This window comes from Gadus chalcogrammus, chromosome 8, assembly GCF_026213295.1.
Source record: "Gadus chalcogrammus isolate NIFS_2021 chromosome 8, NIFS_Gcha_1.0, whole genome shotgun sequence".
Taxonomy (NCBI): Eukaryota; Metazoa; Chordata; class Actinopteri; order Gadiformes; family Gadidae; genus Gadus; species Gadus chalcogrammus.
The window spans coordinates 1,485,787-1,505,005 of record NC_079419.1 but is presented as its reverse complement, the minus strand read 5'-3'; the positions used below and the strand labels follow the sequence as shown (position 1 = coordinate 1,505,005).

Genomic DNA, 19,219 nt, shown 5'->3' with positions numbered 1-19,219 from the left:
ATTTAAATCTATGACTGTGCAATATTGCAAACGTATGGTTCATGGTTGGATAAGCGAAGCGATAGTGGCGAAGGACTTTTACTTTGAAATTAACAAGACGGATCACGAAAAGGGTCAAAATAAATGTCAAAAACTTACTTCCGTATACTTTCGCTTTACCAACTACATTACCTGTAAACACCCAAAGACTCCAGACGACGTTGACATTATTGGTTGAAAAGTCCAATTGTAGGTAAGTTGTTACCATTAATATTAAAGCAGCATTAAGCCATTCTCTTTTACTAACATAATGACGTGTTTTGCAGCTATATTAGCTAACGAAAAGCTTGTTAATAATAGCTAGCCTTACTTCATAGTTCTGTTGTGTGAAAGCCATTGGGTGGCAGCTTTAGCAGTCTTTCGTTTTTGCTATCGTTTATCTGAATGATTATATTACAGGCGTGTCACCCTTTAGACCCTAGTCAGAGACGGGGTATGAGGTTGTGAGATTAACGTTAGTCATTGTATAATAACCAGCCCTGTTCGGGTCTCAGCGACGGACATTGCTCTGCTTCGTGCATCATATAATATGCATACTGAAGCCGAGCTCTGATTCATTCAAACGAATGTTCTGTTTTGTCTTGCTGAAAACAGGGAATCCGCTGCCACACTACGTGGTAACAAACAAGCACTGAAAACGGTCATGTCAGGTGACGCCTCGCCGCCGTGTTATTAAGTGACCGCTGCATTGCTGGTGGTGGGAAGCCCGCTGACAGCACCGACATGGCCCTGGGTGACAGCCCTCACGTGCTGCTAGGGAGGATTCGCTTCCTGAACAAGTGCATTGAATGTTTCCGAAAGAGCGAGCCTGTACCAGAGAGTTTATGTTATGTGCCGAACGAGGTATGTTATAAAATCTGCAAAGATTCATCGTCCGCCTCTTCCGCATCATCCAGCACGTCGGCTGGCACTGCTGGTACTCCCGGAAAGACCGTAGTCTCCGTGTTTGAAGCCCCTACAACGACCAGTAACAAGAAATTATGCAAGTATAATATTGAACCAAAGAAAGGAACGTGCATACGGACAACTGGCGATGAATACTGCAACAGCCAAGGCCTTTGGGTGAAATTAAACAAGGTAGGCGTCTGAGGTTCCAATGTGATCACTTCTAAAGTTGTTAATCATATTCTTATTCTGGCACCACTGCATGTGCACTTTACACACCACCAGTGTTCGCTTATCCACTAATTATCGAATCGTAATGATGAATATACTTTCTAAATTGATGGAGAATTGTTTTCATTGATGCACCCAACATAGGCCATCCTTTTTGCAGCTCCCTGCTTTCGTAACTACTTTCTTTTGTTTGAACATTACAAACAGAATGTTGTCCTAGAATGTCGTTCTGTAATCATTTCTAAAATAGACTTGCATACATAAAACCTGCTGCTTTGTATCAAATCACCACCTTAACGCTCACCATAGACGACCCGTCGGTCACCAACCATACCGCTCCCTATATATCCTGCAGCCATCGTGACTGTATCCAACCAGTGGTTCACGTGTTGACCACGTGTCCCCCCGTCCCCCCCCGTCCCCCCCCACCAGGAGCAGCTGGAGGAGCACCGCGCGGGCCAGGACCTGGAGGAGGCCTGGATCCTGGTGTGTAAGCACACGGAGGGCGGCGACCGCCTGGTGCCGGTGGAGTCCCCGGAGACGCTGAGCCGGCACCAGCAGCTGTTTGGCTACGACCACAAGCCCTGCAGCCGCTGGGAGCAGGTGGTGGACGTGGAGAACGCCCTGCACCTCGGCACCAAGCCCAGGGTCGCGGACAGCGACCCGGCCGCCGTCCAGAAGCTCAGGTGAGGGAGTCGGGATCTCCGGGTCTGTTTCTCTTTCACCACAGTGACGCTCACTGGTTCCCAGCCACTGACTTGAGGTGTGCAGCTTAGTTGACGTCAAGACCTTTCGTGGACTACCTCGTATGAGTAACTAACCTGATGAATAGATGAATACAAATGCAGTAACTGAGCAGAGTGCCGTCACCCTCCAAATACACAATAATCACTGCGAGGTTGTGTCTGCTACCATGGCCGGTGGGAAGCGGTGGAAAGACTACGTCAGCAATGTGGCCCCCAGTGTGTTTATTTCATAAAAACAAAAGATTTTTTTATTTTTACAATACATTTATTTTCAATGATGTATTCCCTTTTTTCAGTTATAGTAAATCGGTCTATTTCAAGAATAAAACCCCTGGTACCGCCTGCAGTACCCTCACATACCACCGGTTCAAAAACACTGTTGTCACTCATTTACTCACTCTATACCTCTTCCACTAACTCATACTAAATCTCGATTCCGCGCGTTGTGGAGTCAGAGTGAGGAGGCGAGCCGTCTCTGCGTGGGTTTAAAGGCGATGCCTGTCTTCCCCCCCCCAGGCATGTGCCGCCCACCTGGACGTACGAGAGCGACGAGGACCTCGTGCACTTCTTCTACGACCACATCGGCAAGGAGGACGAGAACCTGGGCAGCGTGAAGCAGTGCGTGACCAGCATCGACGTGTCCTCCTGCTCGGTGAGTCGCACGGGCCGACCGTCGTCAGTGCGTCGACTGTGACGCGTTGCTGTGGCTGTGGTGGTGGGGGATGAGGATACCGGTCAACGGTCGCCATCAGGGGGGCTTTATTTATGCAGGAGCACTGCGATCAACCTCTGTGTTCCTGGATGGCTGGGCTTTCTGTCTCGTGACTACGATGCAGCTCTATCGGCAGATTTCTAAATGGATCGACCCAGCAGTCGGAGGCACCAGCCCGACTGAATCAATACGAGTCTCAATAGAGTAGCAGTACGGAAAGCGTGTGTGTGTGTGTGTGTGTGTGTGTGTGTGTGTGTGTGTGTGTGTGTGTGTGTGTGTGTGTGTGTGTGTGTGTGTGTGTGTGTGTGTGTGTGTGTGTGTGTGTGTGTGTGTGTGAGAGAGGCTAAATGCTATTTGTTGTTCAGGAGGACCCTAGCGGCGGGGCGAGCGGTCTGACGGACGGGGACACGGAGACCTACTGGGAGAGCGACGGCATGCAGGGCCAGCACTGGATCCGCCTCCACATGAAGAGAGGCACCGTGGTGAAGTACGAGACGCATGCCCTCACTGCGGGATGGGGGCCCCTCTGGGCCCCTCGGGGCCACTTAGTTGGTATTCTCGCCCATGTTTCCATATCTGTCGCTGCCTGCTGTGAATGCTCAAGAAACCATCAATGCTAAGTGGCAATAATTATGTAACTGATACAGAAGACTTTAAATTGTATGTTAGAGGTGCCCAGCTCAAGCAAGAAACGTCCAAGTAAATAGAATAAACACAACAACACATAAACACTAGCATTATAAACCAAAAATACAGCATCCATAGAATATTGTCATTATAGACAAAAAAAAAGGGCATCTTTCCAACAGCAGAATGTCAATAAACGTGTGTTTAAAATCAAAGTATAAATGTAAGCGCAGCTAAGTGAGGTGAAGCCTAGTGCATGTATGCAGCACCTCGACCACCCTTAGTTCCCCTGCGCCGTTGGGCTCCAACATGGGCTGAATGCGTGGGATCGTAGCGTCGCTGGGTCTTTGCCATGGTTCATATTCTGAGCCCGCCGCCCCCTTTGCGGCCTCCAGCAAGCTGATCCTGACGGTGGACGCCACGGACGACAACTACATGCCCAAGAGGGTGACGGTGTACGGAGGGGAGGGGGACAACCTGAAGAAGCTGAGTGACGTCACCATCGACGAGTGAGTGTTCACAAGGGAAAGGGTCATGTGGTTTGTTTTGGTTCCGTTATTAGAAAGCAGGGTTTTCTATCGATGGGTGTTCAGGACTGCATGATAAACGCCTCACATATATCGTCATATATATTTAAAAAGGACATCCGATTGCTAACTGAGAAACCATGCGGGACAATAACATTTCTGACCAGTTTTGAACCGTCGCTGCTGTGTCTTGTTCCCGCAGCAATCTGATTGGAGAGGTCTGCGTTCTGGAGGACATGTCGTCCCACCTGCCGGTCATTGAGGTCCGGATAGAGGAGTGCAGGGGTAAGCCTATGAGCCACCAGCTCCATACCTTACCTCGCAGATCCTTCCTGAAGCTGCTGCTAATGTCATTCTAACGGATTAACGTCCACCCCGGGCCGAGTCCAGACGAGGGCATCGACGTGAGGATCCGAGGCCTGAAGATCAAGTCGTCGTGCGAGCGAGACCTGGGCCTGAACGCCGACGTCTTCCAGTCCTCCAACCTGGTGCGCTACCCCCGACTGGAGGGGACGCCCCCTGAGATCCTCTACCGCAGAGCCCTGGTCATCCAAAGGTCAGGGGGGAGTGGGGCATGTTCCATTGGTTCGTAGGGGTTTCTGAAAATAGCTGTTAAAGGGGAAATATTATACCACCGTGAGGGTGTGAGTGTGATTAGCTGTTACAAGCCATTTTGAAAATGTGATACATCTAGGTGGACACGCCCACCTGGGATGTCAGAAGCTGTACATTTTACATGTCCCCTTTAAAGCTTTGAGGGGTCCTATCTATCTGCCATGAGCCATGGATCCCCAAATAACTTAATTCAAAGAACCACTGGGCAAATTGTCCACTGGGCCTTGACACTAAACATCGCCGAGGGGAAGTACCGTGCCCAAGCTGAACTGGACAACAAATTAATAATGAAAGTGAAACATGACTTCACTTCAGCTGAGCCAGCAAGTTGAAAAGTTATTGCGTACTTTTTCACTTTGTTCATGCTCCCTTCTTGTTCCAGTATGTGACTGATGCCTTGTGTTGGGCGTACAGGTTCATCTCTCTCCTGGACGCTCTGCTGCCTCATCTGGTGCCGGCCTGGGACTACAGCCTGGGCACCTTCAGCCACCTCAAGGTGAGCCCTGTCTCCACCCCCCAGATCACGTGCACAACGGACAGAGGTCTGCCACGTGACCAGGGCTGAACGATTTAGGGAAATAATCTAATTGCGATTATTTCAACGATTATTGCGATTGCTATTTAGGTTTTTAGTTTTTTTACGTTCTGTATTATTCACTTATTATTATTATTCACTAAACAAGCAATAAATCATTCTATAGTATGACCAACACAACATTGGAAGCAGTCATCATATAAACGGCTCTTACCTTTAGGCCAGGCCTATTTGCTGAGATGAATTGATGCATGAATGGATATTATAACATCTTTATTTAACTATTGAATTGTACAAGAAAAATCTATATGAATCGTACTGATCCCCAGTCAGTAAACGTAACAGTAAAAAATATATCGCGTTCTATTACATCGTGACGTCGGTTTGAATTCGGTGCATCGGTCAGCCCTACATGTGACCCGAGTTAACGATCGTCCCATGAATTGATCCCCGCAGAGCATCAAGCAGTTCCTGCTGCTGTCCAAGCGGCGCTCGGCCCTCATCACGCAGTGCCTGAAGGACTCCGAGACCAGCAAGCCCAACTTCATGCCGCGCCTCTACATCAACCGCCGGCTGGCCATGGAGCACCGGGACAATCCCTCGCTGGAGCCCAGCTGCAAGAACGCCCTGTTCACCCAGGTAGGGGCCGCCAGCTGCTGGCCGCGGAACCAGGGCCCGCCAACCCAGATATATGGGATAGTTTTTTAATTGTGTCGTCCATGATCTTCAACATCGTGGTCTTGTTATTCTATGTGTGGATGAGTGCTTCATGTTAATGCTGTGATGTTTTTAAATCTTAGTGTTTGAGATCTGGCTGAAAGCGGGTTTTTTTTTTTATACTATAACCTTGATGAATAGATTGTCACGTACAGACACAGTCTGTGTGGAATGCACCGGGGAATGTAGAAGATAAATAAAATCGCCTTCAAATAATACGCCATTTCTTTACCCAGGTCTACGAGGGTTTAAAGCCGTCCGATAAATTCGAGAAGACTTTGGATTACAGGTAGAACTCTCCTTGTTTGAATCCCTCCCCACACCCCTCACGATCCCACACACGACTCGACCCCCTCTGGCCTCCTGATCGTCACCTCTGCCCCTCTTGCGTGCGCTCCACCAGGTGGCCCGCCAGGTACGATCAGTGGTGGGAGTGCAAGTTCATCGCAGAGGGCATCATCGACCAGGGCGGCGGCTTCAGAGACAGCCTGGCCGACATGTCTGAGGAGCTGTGCCCCAGCTCGGGGGAATGCCCCATGCCTCTGCCCTTCTTCACACGCACGTCCAACCAGGTGCGCCGCACTCAGGCCTTCTGCCTTCTTACCTTTCCTTCCTTTTTGTTCCTTCCATGCAGGTCGTTTTCAAAGGAAAACGCCCCAAACAACTTACTTTAGACGAGACGTGATGTAATGGGTTGTACAGCGTCCGTATGGATTAGTCCTGGTCCAATTCAGAAGTTAAATGCACTTTGTTTTAGGGACTATGTGATATGGTCCCACACTGCCCTCTATTGGTCAATCGGAACTGCCAATTCTTTTAGGCAGCTCTGTGGTGCAAATATTCGAACGAGAATTCGGTGATTGTAGCGGGTGGAGTGTGTAAAAGCCTGAGCAACAACATCATAGCACGCGCCTAAATACAAAAGAGTGTGCACCAGAAGGCCTCTTTGATATTGTGATTGTTGGTTAGGGGAATCTACCCACCACCCAGAGGTACTAACACTTCCTTAATGCCTCGCTCCAGGGCAGCGGGGAGGCCCGGGACTACTACGTACCCAACCCGTCCTGCAAGGAGTTCCACAAGTTTGAGTGGATCGGCCAGCTGATGGGCGGGGCCCTCAGAGGAAAAGACTTCCTGGTTAGCAGCCGCACGCCGCGCACTGAACGAATGCAGCGGGGATTAAAATGGGCGTCATGGACTGGATTTGTATTTCAAGTGGAGGCACAAAGTGCTATAACGATAAGGAGCGTTAGAAATACATCACAACACATATATTGCATAGAATGAAATAATACAATATAAGATGGAAGATTTATTTTTGAAGAAGGTGAAATGTGTGGCAGGTTATTCCGCCATGTGGGAAAGCCCTTTCACCTTTTGGATTCTAGGCTAGGGGGGAGCAGCTAAAGTAGGACTGATGTCTTGTAATAATAGCCCAAAAAAAGCCAGTTTGGTGAACTACATTCGATCCTGATTTAATACATCCCTTTCATTATTATGTTGTCTCTTATTTATTACACCCTGTCCAGACCTTCACGCCCGTCCCCTGACTAGTTTTAGTGCATTTGTGTTTTCTACTTTCATTCTGTACATAGGCTGTGTGTTTGTATATCCGTCTTATATTTGCCCTAATGAGTCATGCCTGTGTATTTGTTAGTTGTACCTTTAATTCCTGGTGGGGCCTCTTGGACCAGATCCATATTGTAAATAAGAAACTGAAAAATAAAGGTTAAATAAAAGTAATGCTGATGGGAACCAGGAGGACAGGAGGTCCCTGCTCCCTGCCGGTCTCACGCTGTCTGCCCTGGGTCCCTGCAGGTGCTGGCTCTACCTGGGCTGGTGTGGAAGCAGCTGGGCGGAGAGGACGTGAGCTGGAGCAAAGACTTCCCCGCGGTGGACTCTGTTCTGGTCAGCATCCCTCCCCACAAACCTCGTGGCACCCGCAGCATCTGTGATGCGCTGTACTGTTGGAGGAAGAGAGGAAGATGTAGAAAAGAAACAACCAAAATTAACCAATCCCTGTTGGTCTCTCTGCCGTTGAGAAGCGTTGCCCTAACTCACCTGTCATGGAGCTATAATAACACAATGTCCTTTTAAAGAGCATTTCACTCACAGATAGATGGGGCATTTCTCACATTATTCTCAAACAACTCTTGAATCTTACCTACATTGCCCTTAGCCCCACTGTCGTTATGCGCCCACTCAAGGGCTGATGGTCCCACGTTAACGTAACCCAAAGGGGGTTACGGACCCTCCTTGCGTCCTCCGCAAGGGCCGGACGTGCGCCTCCCAATAATTGTAACCTTCTGTCGAGGCGACGCAGCAGCGAGGTCTGTGATTGGTCCGCTCACTAAAACCCGACGCAGAACCATGAAGGTTCAGGACTGCGTGGAAGCGTCTGTGGGGTCGTTGCGTTGCGGGGACGTGGGACCATAATCAGCCCTTCACAGGGGAAGCGATGCCCCGCCCTGACCAGTGCTGTCGCGCTCTCTCCCGGGCCCCAGGTCAAGCTGCTGGAGGCCATGGAGAGCATGGACCAGGCCACCTTTGAGTTCAAGTTCGGGGAGGAGCTGGTGTACACCACGCTGCTGAGCGACGGCCAGACGGTGGAGCTCATCCCGGGCGGCAGCAGCGTGGCCGTCCGCTACGAGGACCGCTCTGCCTTCATCCGGCTGGTGCAGAAGGCCCGCCTGGACGAGAGCCGGCCGCAGGTAGCGGGGAGGGGGGGGGGCGTGAGGGCGTGGCTGGATGTGTGTTCTGCAGGGCTCTGTTGTGGCAGTGACGCCCTTCACTTGCACATTACACCGTTGTCAGATATATTTTTTTTAGGGATTGTCAAAGATTAAAAGTTTTAATCGCATAGTATTTCTGAGTTAATCGCGATTAATCGCACTTTTAAAATTATATTTTTAATCCACTCCAATTGAGGTTAGACACAGATTTGGGAATTTCTACAGGCTGTCACTTACTGCAAGTGTAATTGAACGCAAAGTAAGTGGAACTGAAAACAAAAAAGATTTCTGATATGAATGCAAAAAAAAAAAAAATCAAAAAAAAAGTCAATTTATCTATTTGACACTCCAAGGTGACACAAACGTCACCTTGGACGTTTGTGTTCACCGATGTCCGTCCCAGTGGTTGGTTTACCATGAGGTCCACCGCTGTGGTTGGGGATTCATCCGAGCCCTGTCTGCCGTGCGTCTCCTTCCAGATCGCCGCCATGCAGGCGGGGCTGCTGAAGGTGGTGCCCCAGGCCGTGCTGGACCTGCTCACCTGGCAGGAGGTGGAGAAGAAGGTGTGTGGAGACCCCGAGATCACCGTGGAGGCCATCAAACGACTCAGTGAGTGGCCCGCTGATGTCAATGCAGATTTACCTTGGTTTAAGGTCATAACGGGTCAAAGAAGCTACGTCTATCTCTTAAAGGGTTTATGGTCTGAGCTTGGTAATGCGGAAATTATTTGGAAATGTATTATTTTTAAGGGAAAACTACTTCAATGTCAATGAATTCTAGTGCTGGACCGATTTACAGGATCGATCTTTCAATACAAAAAGAGCATAACACTTCGGATCATTGATTGACCATTTGTGGCATTTGTCTCTGGTGACTTGTAGAGATATTGAAATTGTATAGACCAAAGGGTTTATTAGAATAATTGAATAAGAAATGAGATGCATTTCTAGCAGCAGCCCTGAGTGTTTCTCCCCCTGTCCTTCACAGCCCACTATGAGGACCTGGAGCAGTCCGACGTCAGGGTGCAGTACCTGTGGGAGGCCCTGCAGAACTTCACCAACGGTACGTTCTCCCATTGCTTTATTCTTTTACTTTATGTAACGTAGAAGTAATGTCGCTTGGTGGAAACGTTGTGCCAAAGATTATCATTAATTCTTTATTAATTAAGATGAACTGGTCGCAAGGCCAAGTGCTAGCCGTGTCTCCTGTGTGTTTTGTATGGTCAATGGTCACAGTATCACGTGTACGCGATGACCGCACCACGTGACTTGTCCCTTGTGTGTCCCAGAGGACCGCAGCAGGTTCCTGAGGTTTGTGACCGGGCGAAGCCGGCTCCCCGCTCCCATCTACATCTTTCCTGACAAACTCGGGTACGCCGGATCGTAGGATCGTCTATTATCTCCTCAGACGCGTTCACACGAGGTGTTGTGTTGTTTTGACGTGGTTCCCCTCGCCCCCTCCAGGTCTGAAACTACAGACGCCCTTCCACAGTCTTCCACGTGCTCCAGCACCCTCTATTTACCCAACTACCCGAGGCAAGGAGCACACCAGACGGATATATCTGACACGTTCTGCTTTACAGCGACTGGATTCACTATGACATGAATGAGGACATGCACCCTTTCATTCATTTTAATGTAGAAAATATTTTGTTTGTCACTACATTGACGCATACATTAAGTTCAGGTGTCAAGTATTCAATGTTTGATTTGAATGCTTAAATGTATAAAACTAATAAATGCATTTTGATGTAAGGAATAACAGCGACACTACATACAAACTAATATATTTATGGAAACATTGGCATTGCCTGATGCTAAAGTAAGCTGCAATATATGGCAATGTTTGATATGAATGCTTAAATGTATTTAACTAATAATTACAGTACAATTTGACATCCGGAACAACACTGACACTACATACAAACTGATATATTTAAGGAATCATTGGCATTGCCTGCTGCTAAAGTCAGCTGTTACATACACTACTGCTTTTGATTGTAGACTTGGAAGGACGGATGGAGATTCTCATGTGTTTTTAACCACTGTTCTCTCCGCCAACAGTGCAAAGGTTTGCGAGGAGAAACTGCGCTATGCTGCGTACAACTGTGTGGCTATCGACACGGACATGAGCCCCTGGGAAGAGTGATCGCCCATCCTCGTGGCTGTATAGGGGAACCCATATTCACACACACTCGCACAGAATCACTTGCCAAAATTACCACCATATCTACATTTTTGCCAATTATTCATGACTGTGTATATAATAAAGTATGGCCTCAAAATATGAATGTTATGTGTTTTTGTTTCTGCACATGTACAGACAAGTCTAGTAGCTTGATGTGGGTTTTTAAATCAATATTGTTTGGAGCAGCATCAGTGTTTAGTGTGCTATGACACCAATGTGAAAAGAGGCAATGAACAGGTCTCATCTGTGAAAGTATGGTGGTTCTGAGATAAATACAATTCATCAATACACCAGAAAATATGAACTTTTTAAGAGTTGGGTGCTACTCTGAAGGGATCTGAAGAAATATTACTAGTTCTAGAGTGCTGGACTTGTGATGAAGATAAAATGAAGGAGGAGCTGAGTAAAGTAAACTCGACTGGGGCTTGGGAAGAAAACTAGAATCCATGAAGCATCACAAGAGCAGGTGAACGTTATGTGCAGATAAGAAAGATAACAGTGGTTTGCAACATATACCCAATGTTCAGGTTGATAACTTAATATTGTGATACCAATAATAAGTGACTCACTTCTGCGTATGAAAAGTAATATTTCGAAAATAAGCCAAAATAATTTGATATGTGTATGGCAAATGTTAGGGACATGTGAAAATTAATCATTAGTGCATTGATGAAGTGCCTTTGGGTGGCGCTATGAACGAGGTTTACCTGCGAAAAAACAGGAAGTAATGGGTTTTCTCGCGAGAAGAAATGGCTTCAAACTTCCCCATGAGCCCTTGCGAGTTCTCTTTCTAGCCGGCGCCTGAGAATGGGTACGTGTTTTCATGCTCGGGTTGGAGAGAGAATCCTTGTCCATCAGGTTTTATACAGCATTATTATGGCATTAACAGTCTGAAATATACCTGCTTAATACAATCTAATCGTAGAGATGGCCAAATTGATAGACACATTTTAATGTATTTGGTTAAATTGAGATCTGTGGAAACGGATGGCTGACTTGGCTACCAAGATGGCTACGCTCATGGGCTGTATAGCAATTGATACGGAACGATGTTTTTAAAAACACGGTAGACTTCTCATTTAATTGACTTAAATTACTTCCAGGGTGCATATGTTTTCTTTGTGTTCCCTGGGAATATCTTAAACTTTAACCCGCTTGTATTTTCAATGTGATTTGCAGTAGTACTGAGTTCACGCTAACACTAGGCTAACTAGCAGGCTAACTAACACCGTTGTGACTCGTGAGATTGTAAAATACAGATATTGTAATTGACAAAGAACGTAATTCCCTTTACACATGACTCTAAAATGTTTTCTTGATGGCTGGCGGGTAATGCCGGGATCTAGTACTCTGTATATACCCATTGAGTCTAGATATTTGTTGAAAGCTAGGTGTTTTTGCCATGTGCATGCTGTCTGTACGTTTGAGCAATATGATGATACTATAAGCGGAATCCGAGCTCGCTATGAGGATAACTACCTTGGAGAACTGATTGCTCAAGCGATTCATGCTTGGAATTAAACAAATAGAATCTACTCACCAAATTAACCCCTTGTATCATCTGCACCAGGTATCTCGAGGGACAACTGGCATAAACGCCGCAAGACCGGCGGTAAACGCAAGCCTTATCACAAGAAAAGGAAGTATGAGCTCGGTCGCCCACCCGCAAACACAAAGGTATGTAGCCCTACGAATGCTGTTTCTGTTTTTTAATGCTGTGGGTGATGAGAACCTGACCTAAGGCTTGTATTTGTTTGGCCGTTTTGGTTCAAATCGTACTTGCCGATGATAGGACTCTGTCATAGTTACTCTGACACGTGCATTGCATGTTGGGCATGCTTGTTATTGGAAATCGCAACAAGTTAATCACTACATTATTCTTTTAACAGATTGGACCTCGTCGTATCCACACGGTGAGGGTCCGTGGTGGGAACAAGAAATACAGGGCTCTCAGGCTTGACGTTGGCAACTTTGCTTGGGGCTCAGAATGTAAGATTTGTTTATATATTGGCTTAATTGCGTTTTCTGCACATAGATCTTGGTTAATGGTAAATGACCATCTCAAACCTGATAAATGATCCATTAATTGTAATATGTACTACATGTAGGCCCACATTTCTTTCAATGACGATAACCATGTCCAGTTCTGCTACTGAATGCAAGTGACGATAATGTGACTCTGAGAAAGAATGTTTACTAAAAACGTCCCCAGCAATTGCATCTACATCCAGTTAAACGTTTTGGGGTTTGCTGTTTTTTAGGCTGCACACGCAAGACCAGGATTATAGATGTGGTCTACAACGCCTCCAACAACGAGCTGGTGAGAACCAAGACCCTGGTGAAGAACTGCATTGTCCTTGTTGACAGTCTTCCCTTCAGGCAGTGGTATGAGGCTCACTACGCCACTCCGATGGGACGCAAGAAGGGAGCTAAACTGGTAAGGATAATACTACGATTTGTCTAAAAATAATTTGTATTGTGCTGTGTGGTTTTAGCCCACGTTTAGAAGTGGCCTTTCAGTGATGTTAACTAAACTTTTCCAGTTCTGCTACTGCTCGGTTGAAGACAATTGTGACCCTGAGGAAGGCCTTATGATAAAGTTACAACTGTTGAAGAGCACTGGAACATGTTGTGTTTTACGCCACAACATCTCAATTCTTCTTGTGCATCTCCTATAGACCGCTGAGGAGGAGGAGACTCTGAACAAGAAGAGGTCCAAAAAGATTCAGAAGAAGATTGATGAGCGCAAAAAGACCAGCAAAGTCAATCCCCTCTTGGAGGAACAGTTCCAGCAGGGAAAACTTCTTGGTAAGACAAACGTCTACAAAGTTATTTTAACAAGTTTACTCGTGCAGCCTCATTCAGGGAATAACTAACTTCTAATGTTGCATGATTCTCTTATGTATGGGTTTAAGGAGAAGTGTAATCACTCAATTGTATAAGCGGTACTAGGCCACTCACTTTTGGAGTTTTAAGTTAATGATGTGGGAAGATATTGTGTTCTCGAGACTGCTATTGACGAGGCCTATTATCAGTTGCAGCACAAACTAGATAAAATCTGACATTTAGTTGATGGTCGGTATCCACTAGACTGGTAATTCACTCCCTGGAAATGATGACAAACCCAGCTCATTGAAATACAATGAAAATACATGTTCCAAATATTCTGATCCAGGAGCATCCATCCACGGTTTTGCATGTAGTGCTACCGAAAAAACGAATTTAGGTGTGTCAAGGAGCCCATATCCGTCTTCTTGGATGAGTACTTAACGTTATCTGCATGTTATTAAACGTTGGTGTTTCTCTCCCACAGCTTGCATTGCTTCCAGACCCGGCCAGTGTGGCAGGGCTGACGGCTACGTACTGGAAGGCAAGGAGCTCGAGTTCTACCTGAGGAAGATCAAGGCCAAGAAAGGCAAATAGATGTACAGCCGTTTGATAAGTCAAATAAAATCCAAACGTCCCAAAGCTGTGTATCGTCTTCACTTTCTTTGGGGTCTTGACTAGAACAAGAGATGTGGGGATGGATTTATATCAGGGGTTTTTCAGATGCACTGGCCATTCATACTGGACTGGTATATGCTGCACTCACTTGCTGTCCAAACATCCTCAATGTTAGATCAACCTTGGTTTGCAGAAGGACTGGGTCACAAAAAGGACTTCTTCCTTTCAAAGGCTAAGAACAGGTGGATGCTGAAAATTCAATCAGTTTCATAAATAAAACTAGTAATTCCAAAACTTTCTCTGAAGAAAATATGCCATGATGCATCTGGATAAACAAGGTGATATAAAGACAAGGGTTCAGCTGTGGCTATTTTATTATCCAGGCTTTTGTTCTTGTTTATTCCTAGATTTAAAACCATCAATAGAAATGTTAAACGATACGCAGAAGCATGCCAGCTATGAGGCATATATTTCCTATTTTTTCTTTACATCGGGAATTGCATAAGATGAGAGATTTTTTACTCATGTCCTATAGGCAAGTAAAAAGACAAATAAACGTTACCTTCATCTCGGAGTCCCCTGTCGATAAATAATGCATAAGACGGGTCAGGGAAAATATGACTTCTCAGTGTTGTGGCTCAACCTGAACCAAATAAGCTTTACTTTGACAAACAAATATAAAAAAACGGGTTGGGTCAACTAAAGCTCTTACCCAACTCCCCTATATACAAATCGGAGATATGTAACTAATCAGCAGTTGAATACACGCACGCAAAATATGTTGACTTAATTAAAGTATTTTTGCTCCCTCTGAACCTATTGCATTATTGATAAGTTTAGTGTGTAGCTTGGGTTGTGTTTGTAGTTGTCATTTTGGTATGGATTTTGCTCATCCAGGAATGCAGTAAATAAGAAAAATAAAATATGGACCAAACTAATTTCTAAACCCTGGCTATGGTCCAGAGAACACAGACACACATAAGTTAAGTCTGTTTGATCAATGGGTTAAATAAAATGCGTGTTTCCTTTTAATATACATTTTTATATCGATAAATGCTCTGATGCATTGGAATGGAATAAACATAATTGGCAAGTCAATTACTATAGAGTGGCGAAGTCACGTCCCTTCTGGTAGAGCCCATGGGACCTATGAGATCGACAAAAATATGAATAGGTTTCAATGGAGAGAAAGTAATTATCTTCTGGTCCCAGTCTTTATATGCCCCAGATTACACATATGTTGTTTGTGGATTTAAATGATAATTTTTCATGTCAAGAGTTTGACCGTTTATTGTGCAATTGTTCCGTTAAAGGCTGTAGAGAAAACACGCTCCCGTCACGCTCCCTGCGACTGGCGTGGACAAGACCGACAATCTCCCCATCGGCATAACTGAAACTCTCCACTTGCCCCAACTTATAATGGTTTTCACCTCTTTTGATGCTTTTATCCTCCACTTGGAAAAACCCTAACATTATCAAACTTCTTCACGAAAATGTTTAGTTTTCTTTACATGAATAATTATCATTTATATCCACATACAACATATGTGTTATCCATGGCGTATAAATAGTGGGATCGGAAAATAATTACTTTCTCTCCATTGGAACCCATTCATATTTTTCGATCTCATAGGTCCGATGGGCTCTACCAGAGCATATTAGACATTCTCTGGCTCTACCGAAAGGGGCAAGAGAACCCCCTTGTGAGTGGGTAGCTAGAGTGAGGGCAGGACTTCCGGTTGCATGAGAGGGAGGGACTACCCCTACATCCTCATGCAAGTGGCTCACTCTAAGCCAATCACATGGAACAACCAATGAGCGCTGACATACACCGCAACCATGGAAGTATAAATAACCATAGAACCCACTTCTCTATCTCATTCACTTCTTCAAGAACAACATCAAGTGACGATCTCAGCCGATCCCTCCTAAAAACGACTACGGTAAGCTGAATGGCTATGTTATATTATAAGATATTACAATCGTTACTATAAGGTGCAGCCTCATTCAGGGAATAACTAACTTCTAATGGTGCATGATTCTCTTCTCTATGTGTTTAAGGAGATGTGTAATCACTCAATTGTATAAGCGGTACTAGGCCACTCACTTTTGGAGTTTTAAGTTAATGATGTGGGAAGATATTGTGTTCTCGAGACTGCTATTGACGAGGCCTACTATCTGTTGCAGCACAAACGAGATAAAATCGGACATTTAGTTGATGGTCGGTATCCACTAGACTGGTAATTCACTCCCTGGAAATGATGACAAACCCAGCTCATTGAAATACAATGAAAATATATGTTCCAAATATTCTGATCCAGGGAGCATCCATCCACGGTTTTGCATGTAGTGCTACCGAAAAAACGAATTTAGGTGGCGCAAAGAGCCCATATCCGTCCACGCTGAGAACCGGGTTACTACCACGTGTTGCTACATTAGCATGCTAGCCTCATAACCGTACACGTGTGACTGCCTATAATGGTCCGCGTGCTAACGGGCCCGGAGTGCAACCGCTTGATTTCCTTCATGTAATATCCGCTAGATGAATTGTTTATTAAATAATGAGGTATTGAGTAATTGTTCGCATCATACGTTTTATACATTATTTGAGTTATCACGGTATATTGATATTTTCCGCAGTGGATTGTCCCTCTTTGCACGATTCTAGATACAAAGTGTTCTACTTTATTTTTTTGCAGAGTGATTACTTTCCTCTTTATTAATGCCTTTATCCAATCATCTTTTTAGGTTGAATGGGAATGCCGAAATCCGCAAACTTGCCGATGACTTCGGCGCTGGCTTACATGTTGATGCGCTGGTGTCCACGCCGGCCTCGAGGAACAATCCCTGGCAGTGAGTAACATTACTTTTTATTTTGTTAAACGATTGCTAGGTTTCACACGTGGTATTCTCCTGCAATCCATATATGGGTGGGAGGTGCGAGATGTCTGTAAAATATATATATATATGTAATGAGCTTGCTAGCTGCATGCTGTCGACAATGCTTGAGCAATATGATGATACTATAAGCGGAATCCGAGCTCGCTATGAGGATAACTACCTTGGAGAACTGATTGCTCAAGTGTATATATGCACTGCCACTTAAATTCGACTAAATTACTCTCCCAATTAACCTATGGTACTCTTCTTATTCCCACCAGCTATCTCTGACAGTTGGCCCTAACCCAACTGGAACGAAAGCCCTACCCTAAGGATTGAGCTGAGTCAACTTCCAGCATCACATGGGTATGCTTGATCTCTACGGTTTTGGCTTTGCTGTTAATCTTTGTCTAACGATGGTAAATGAACTGTAGCTTTTGAGACAAAATCTAAAATGTCCACTATATATGATCTTGAATATTGACTGGATTTGAGTTGTATACTGGTTTGACTTAATTCTGCACTGTCCATTTATACTGGTATGCCACCTTCATTGGCTGTCCAATCATCCTCAGTGCTAGAAGAACCTTGGTTTGCAGAAGGTCATGGTCACATAATGGCTTAAACCTTTCGAAGGCCAAGAACAAATGGAGGATGAGAATTAAGCAGAAGAATCCAATCTGTTTTGATGGTGTGTGAAATGACACTAACTATTGCAAAACTTAATGTCTCAGTGTGTAGGCATCTCTGTGGACAGCTGCCAAAACCCACCAAGATGAGTGAACGTCTGGGTGTCCGCTGACAGAGGTACGTTAACCCCAGTGACCGCGTTAGTCGATTGCGTGGGTGATGAAACCCTAACCTTAGGTTTGTTTTTATTTGGCCGTTTTGGTTCAAATCTTTTAACTTGCCGATGCCAGGACTCTTGTCATAGTTACTCTGACACGCTGCCAATACAATGCAGTACAAGTGGATGCAAATATCGTGGACTAGTCAATTAATCCGATTTTGTTTTTAACAGATTGGAACTTGCCTTAACCACACGGTGATGGTCCAACGTGGGAACACAAAATGGAGGGACCTGAGCCTGGATGGTGGCAATGTCTCAAAGGTAAGATTTTATTTTTAGATTTAAATTTTATTTTCCTCCCGTCATTATTATTTTTTTTATAAATGTGGATTTCAGTATTTATATCACTTTCAATGACGATATCCCTGTCCAGTTCTGCTACTGAATGCAAGTGACGATAATGTGACTCTGAGAAACATTTTGTACTAGCATTTTCCTGGAAACTGCTTGTACATCTTCCTAATATTGCTGTGATGCCGTTTTCAGGCTCCACACGCAGGACGCACCATGTGGTCTACGGGCCTCCAGCAGGACGCTGTGAGAACCCAGACTGGTGAAGAGTGGCGGTGTCCTGGTTGAGGCTTCAGTCATGCTGTTGAATAACGGCGTGGTTTGCCAGCCCTACTGGATGCAAAGCTGGTGAGGATTTCAACATGATTTTCGATTATTCTTTTTTAATATAGTGTTTGTGGTTAGAGCCACATCTAAAACTTGGCCTTTCAGTGAAGATAACATTGTCCAGTTCTGCTACTGAATGCATGTGACGATATTTGTGACTCTGAGGAAGGCCATATAATAAAGTTAAAACATTTTAGAGCACTAGAACATGCTAGAGGTAGGCATGAATTGTTTGGCCTCAGAATCTCACTTTTTTTCTTGTCCATCTCCTGCAGTCTCCATATGAAGAGCTCCTGAACACTTTCTTGCAAGATCCAGAAAGTTCTGCAAGGGCCCAGCAGAGTACAGTGAAGAGCTTGAGACACCTGTGGAAATGGATGCCGAGAACAACATATTGATTAAAAAATAAATCAACTTTCCACAACATTTTCTGGTTTTGTCCTTCGTATTGATGCATGGTTGACTATGTTGTTGCACTTTGAAATTCTATTTTGCCATATGGACAGCATAAATTGTTAATTCCCACTTTTGGTTAAAACATTTAGTCTAAATTTGAGGGTGGGTCAAGCACTGATAATCAATCACAAAACTTGGGAAGCTTTTCATTTTCACATGGTAAACCTGGATTTGGAACATGACCTTGCAATGACGGTTACGGCTCATGAATAAATCTTAAGGATAAGGAATTAATACGACTGCGATTCAAAATCTTTTCTTTTGCCAGCCGAATCCTAGAGAATAAACATTAAGCACTTGACTATAGGTCAAACATGCTGTTGGCTACGCTTGGCACTAGATGCTGAATTTAATACTCTGCCTATGAAACTGGTAGCATGCGCTGAGATGCGATCCGAAATCATATAGTCACGGTTTT

General features: G+C 45.0%; 2 protein-coding genes and 8 non-coding genes across 11 annotated transcripts; all 10 read left to right on the top strand.

Moving 5' to 3' along the window:
* Positions 1–127: 127 nt before the first annotated feature.
* Positions 128–10,671, top strand: hectd3 (HECT domain containing 3). Of its 2 annotated transcripts, none has more exons than XM_056597354.1 (20): positions 128–232; positions 634–1,116; positions 1,588–1,841; positions 2,418–2,553; positions 2,979–3,100; positions 3,636–3,749; positions 3,970–4,052; positions 4,158–4,323; positions 4,797–4,878; positions 5,374–5,556; positions 5,871–5,923; positions 6,038–6,206; positions 6,658–6,771; positions 7,453–7,542; positions 8,139–8,345; positions 8,846–8,975; positions 9,354–9,428; positions 9,655–9,736; positions 9,830–9,901; positions 10,430–10,671. In XM_056597354.1, the coding sequence occupies exons 2-20, from the start codon at positions 763–765 to the stop codon at positions 10,512–10,514; spliced, it is 2,571 nt and encodes an 856-aa protein (XP_056453329.1). In that variant the 5' UTR covers positions 128–232; positions 634–762; the 3' UTR covers positions 10,515–10,671. The 2 variants fall into 2 exon arrangements, with proteins under 2 accessions (XP_056453329.1, XP_056453330.1); XM_056597355.1 differs by having other exon boundaries at positions 134–228.
* A 588-nt stretch (positions 10,672–11,259) lies between these two features.
* rps8a (ribosomal protein S8a) lies at positions 11,260–14,021 on the top strand. The gene is made up of 6 exons (XM_056596333.1): positions 11,260–11,364; positions 12,124–12,230; positions 12,443–12,542; positions 12,815–12,990; positions 13,232–13,361; positions 13,867–14,021. The coding sequence occupies exons 1-6, from the start codon at positions 11,361–11,363 to the stop codon at positions 13,974–13,976; spliced, it is 627 nt and encodes a 208-aa protein (XP_056452308.1). The 5' UTR covers positions 11,260–11,360; the 3' UTR covers positions 13,977–14,021.
* LOC130388399 (small nucleolar RNA SNORD55/SNORD39) lies at positions 11,978–12,052 on the top strand. Its single transcript, XR_008896424.1, has one exon. It is a non-coding gene; the product is annotated as a small nucleolar RNA SNORD55/SNORD39 (small nucleolar RNA).
* Positions 12,268–12,373, top strand: LOC130388405 (small nucleolar RNA SNORD46). Its single transcript, XR_008896430.1, has one exon. It is a non-coding gene; the product is annotated as a small nucleolar RNA SNORD46 (small nucleolar RNA).
* LOC130388402 (small nucleolar RNA SNORD38) lies at positions 12,673–12,740 on the top strand. The gene has a single exon (XR_008896427.1). It is a non-coding gene; the product is annotated as a small nucleolar RNA SNORD38 (small nucleolar RNA).
* A 2,982-nt stretch (positions 14,022–17,003) lies between the features above and the next one.
* LOC130388400 (small nucleolar RNA SNORD55/SNORD39) lies at positions 17,004–17,078 on the top strand. The gene has a single exon (XR_008896425.1). It is a non-coding gene; the product is annotated as a small nucleolar RNA SNORD55/SNORD39 (small nucleolar RNA).
* A 317-nt stretch (positions 17,079–17,395) lies between these two features.
* Positions 17,396–17,526, top strand: LOC130388408 (small nucleolar RNA SNORA35). The gene has a single exon (XR_008896433.1). It is a non-coding gene; the product is annotated as a small nucleolar RNA SNORA35 (small nucleolar RNA).
* A 190-nt stretch (positions 17,527–17,716) lies between these two features.
* Positions 17,717–17,826, top strand: LOC130388404 (small nucleolar RNA SNORD46). The gene has a single exon (XR_008896429.1). It is a non-coding gene; the product is annotated as a small nucleolar RNA SNORD46 (small nucleolar RNA).
* A 249-nt stretch (positions 17,827–18,075) lies between these two features.
* On the top strand, positions 18,076–18,143 carry LOC130388403 (small nucleolar RNA SNORD38). The gene has a single exon (XR_008896428.1). It is a non-coding gene; the product is annotated as a small nucleolar RNA SNORD38 (small nucleolar RNA).
* A 301-nt stretch (positions 18,144–18,444) lies between these two features.
* On the top strand, positions 18,445–18,514 carry LOC130388401 (small nucleolar RNA SNORD38). The gene has a single exon (XR_008896426.1). It is a non-coding gene; the product is annotated as a small nucleolar RNA SNORD38 (small nucleolar RNA).
* Positions 18,515–19,219: the final 705 nt, after the last annotated feature.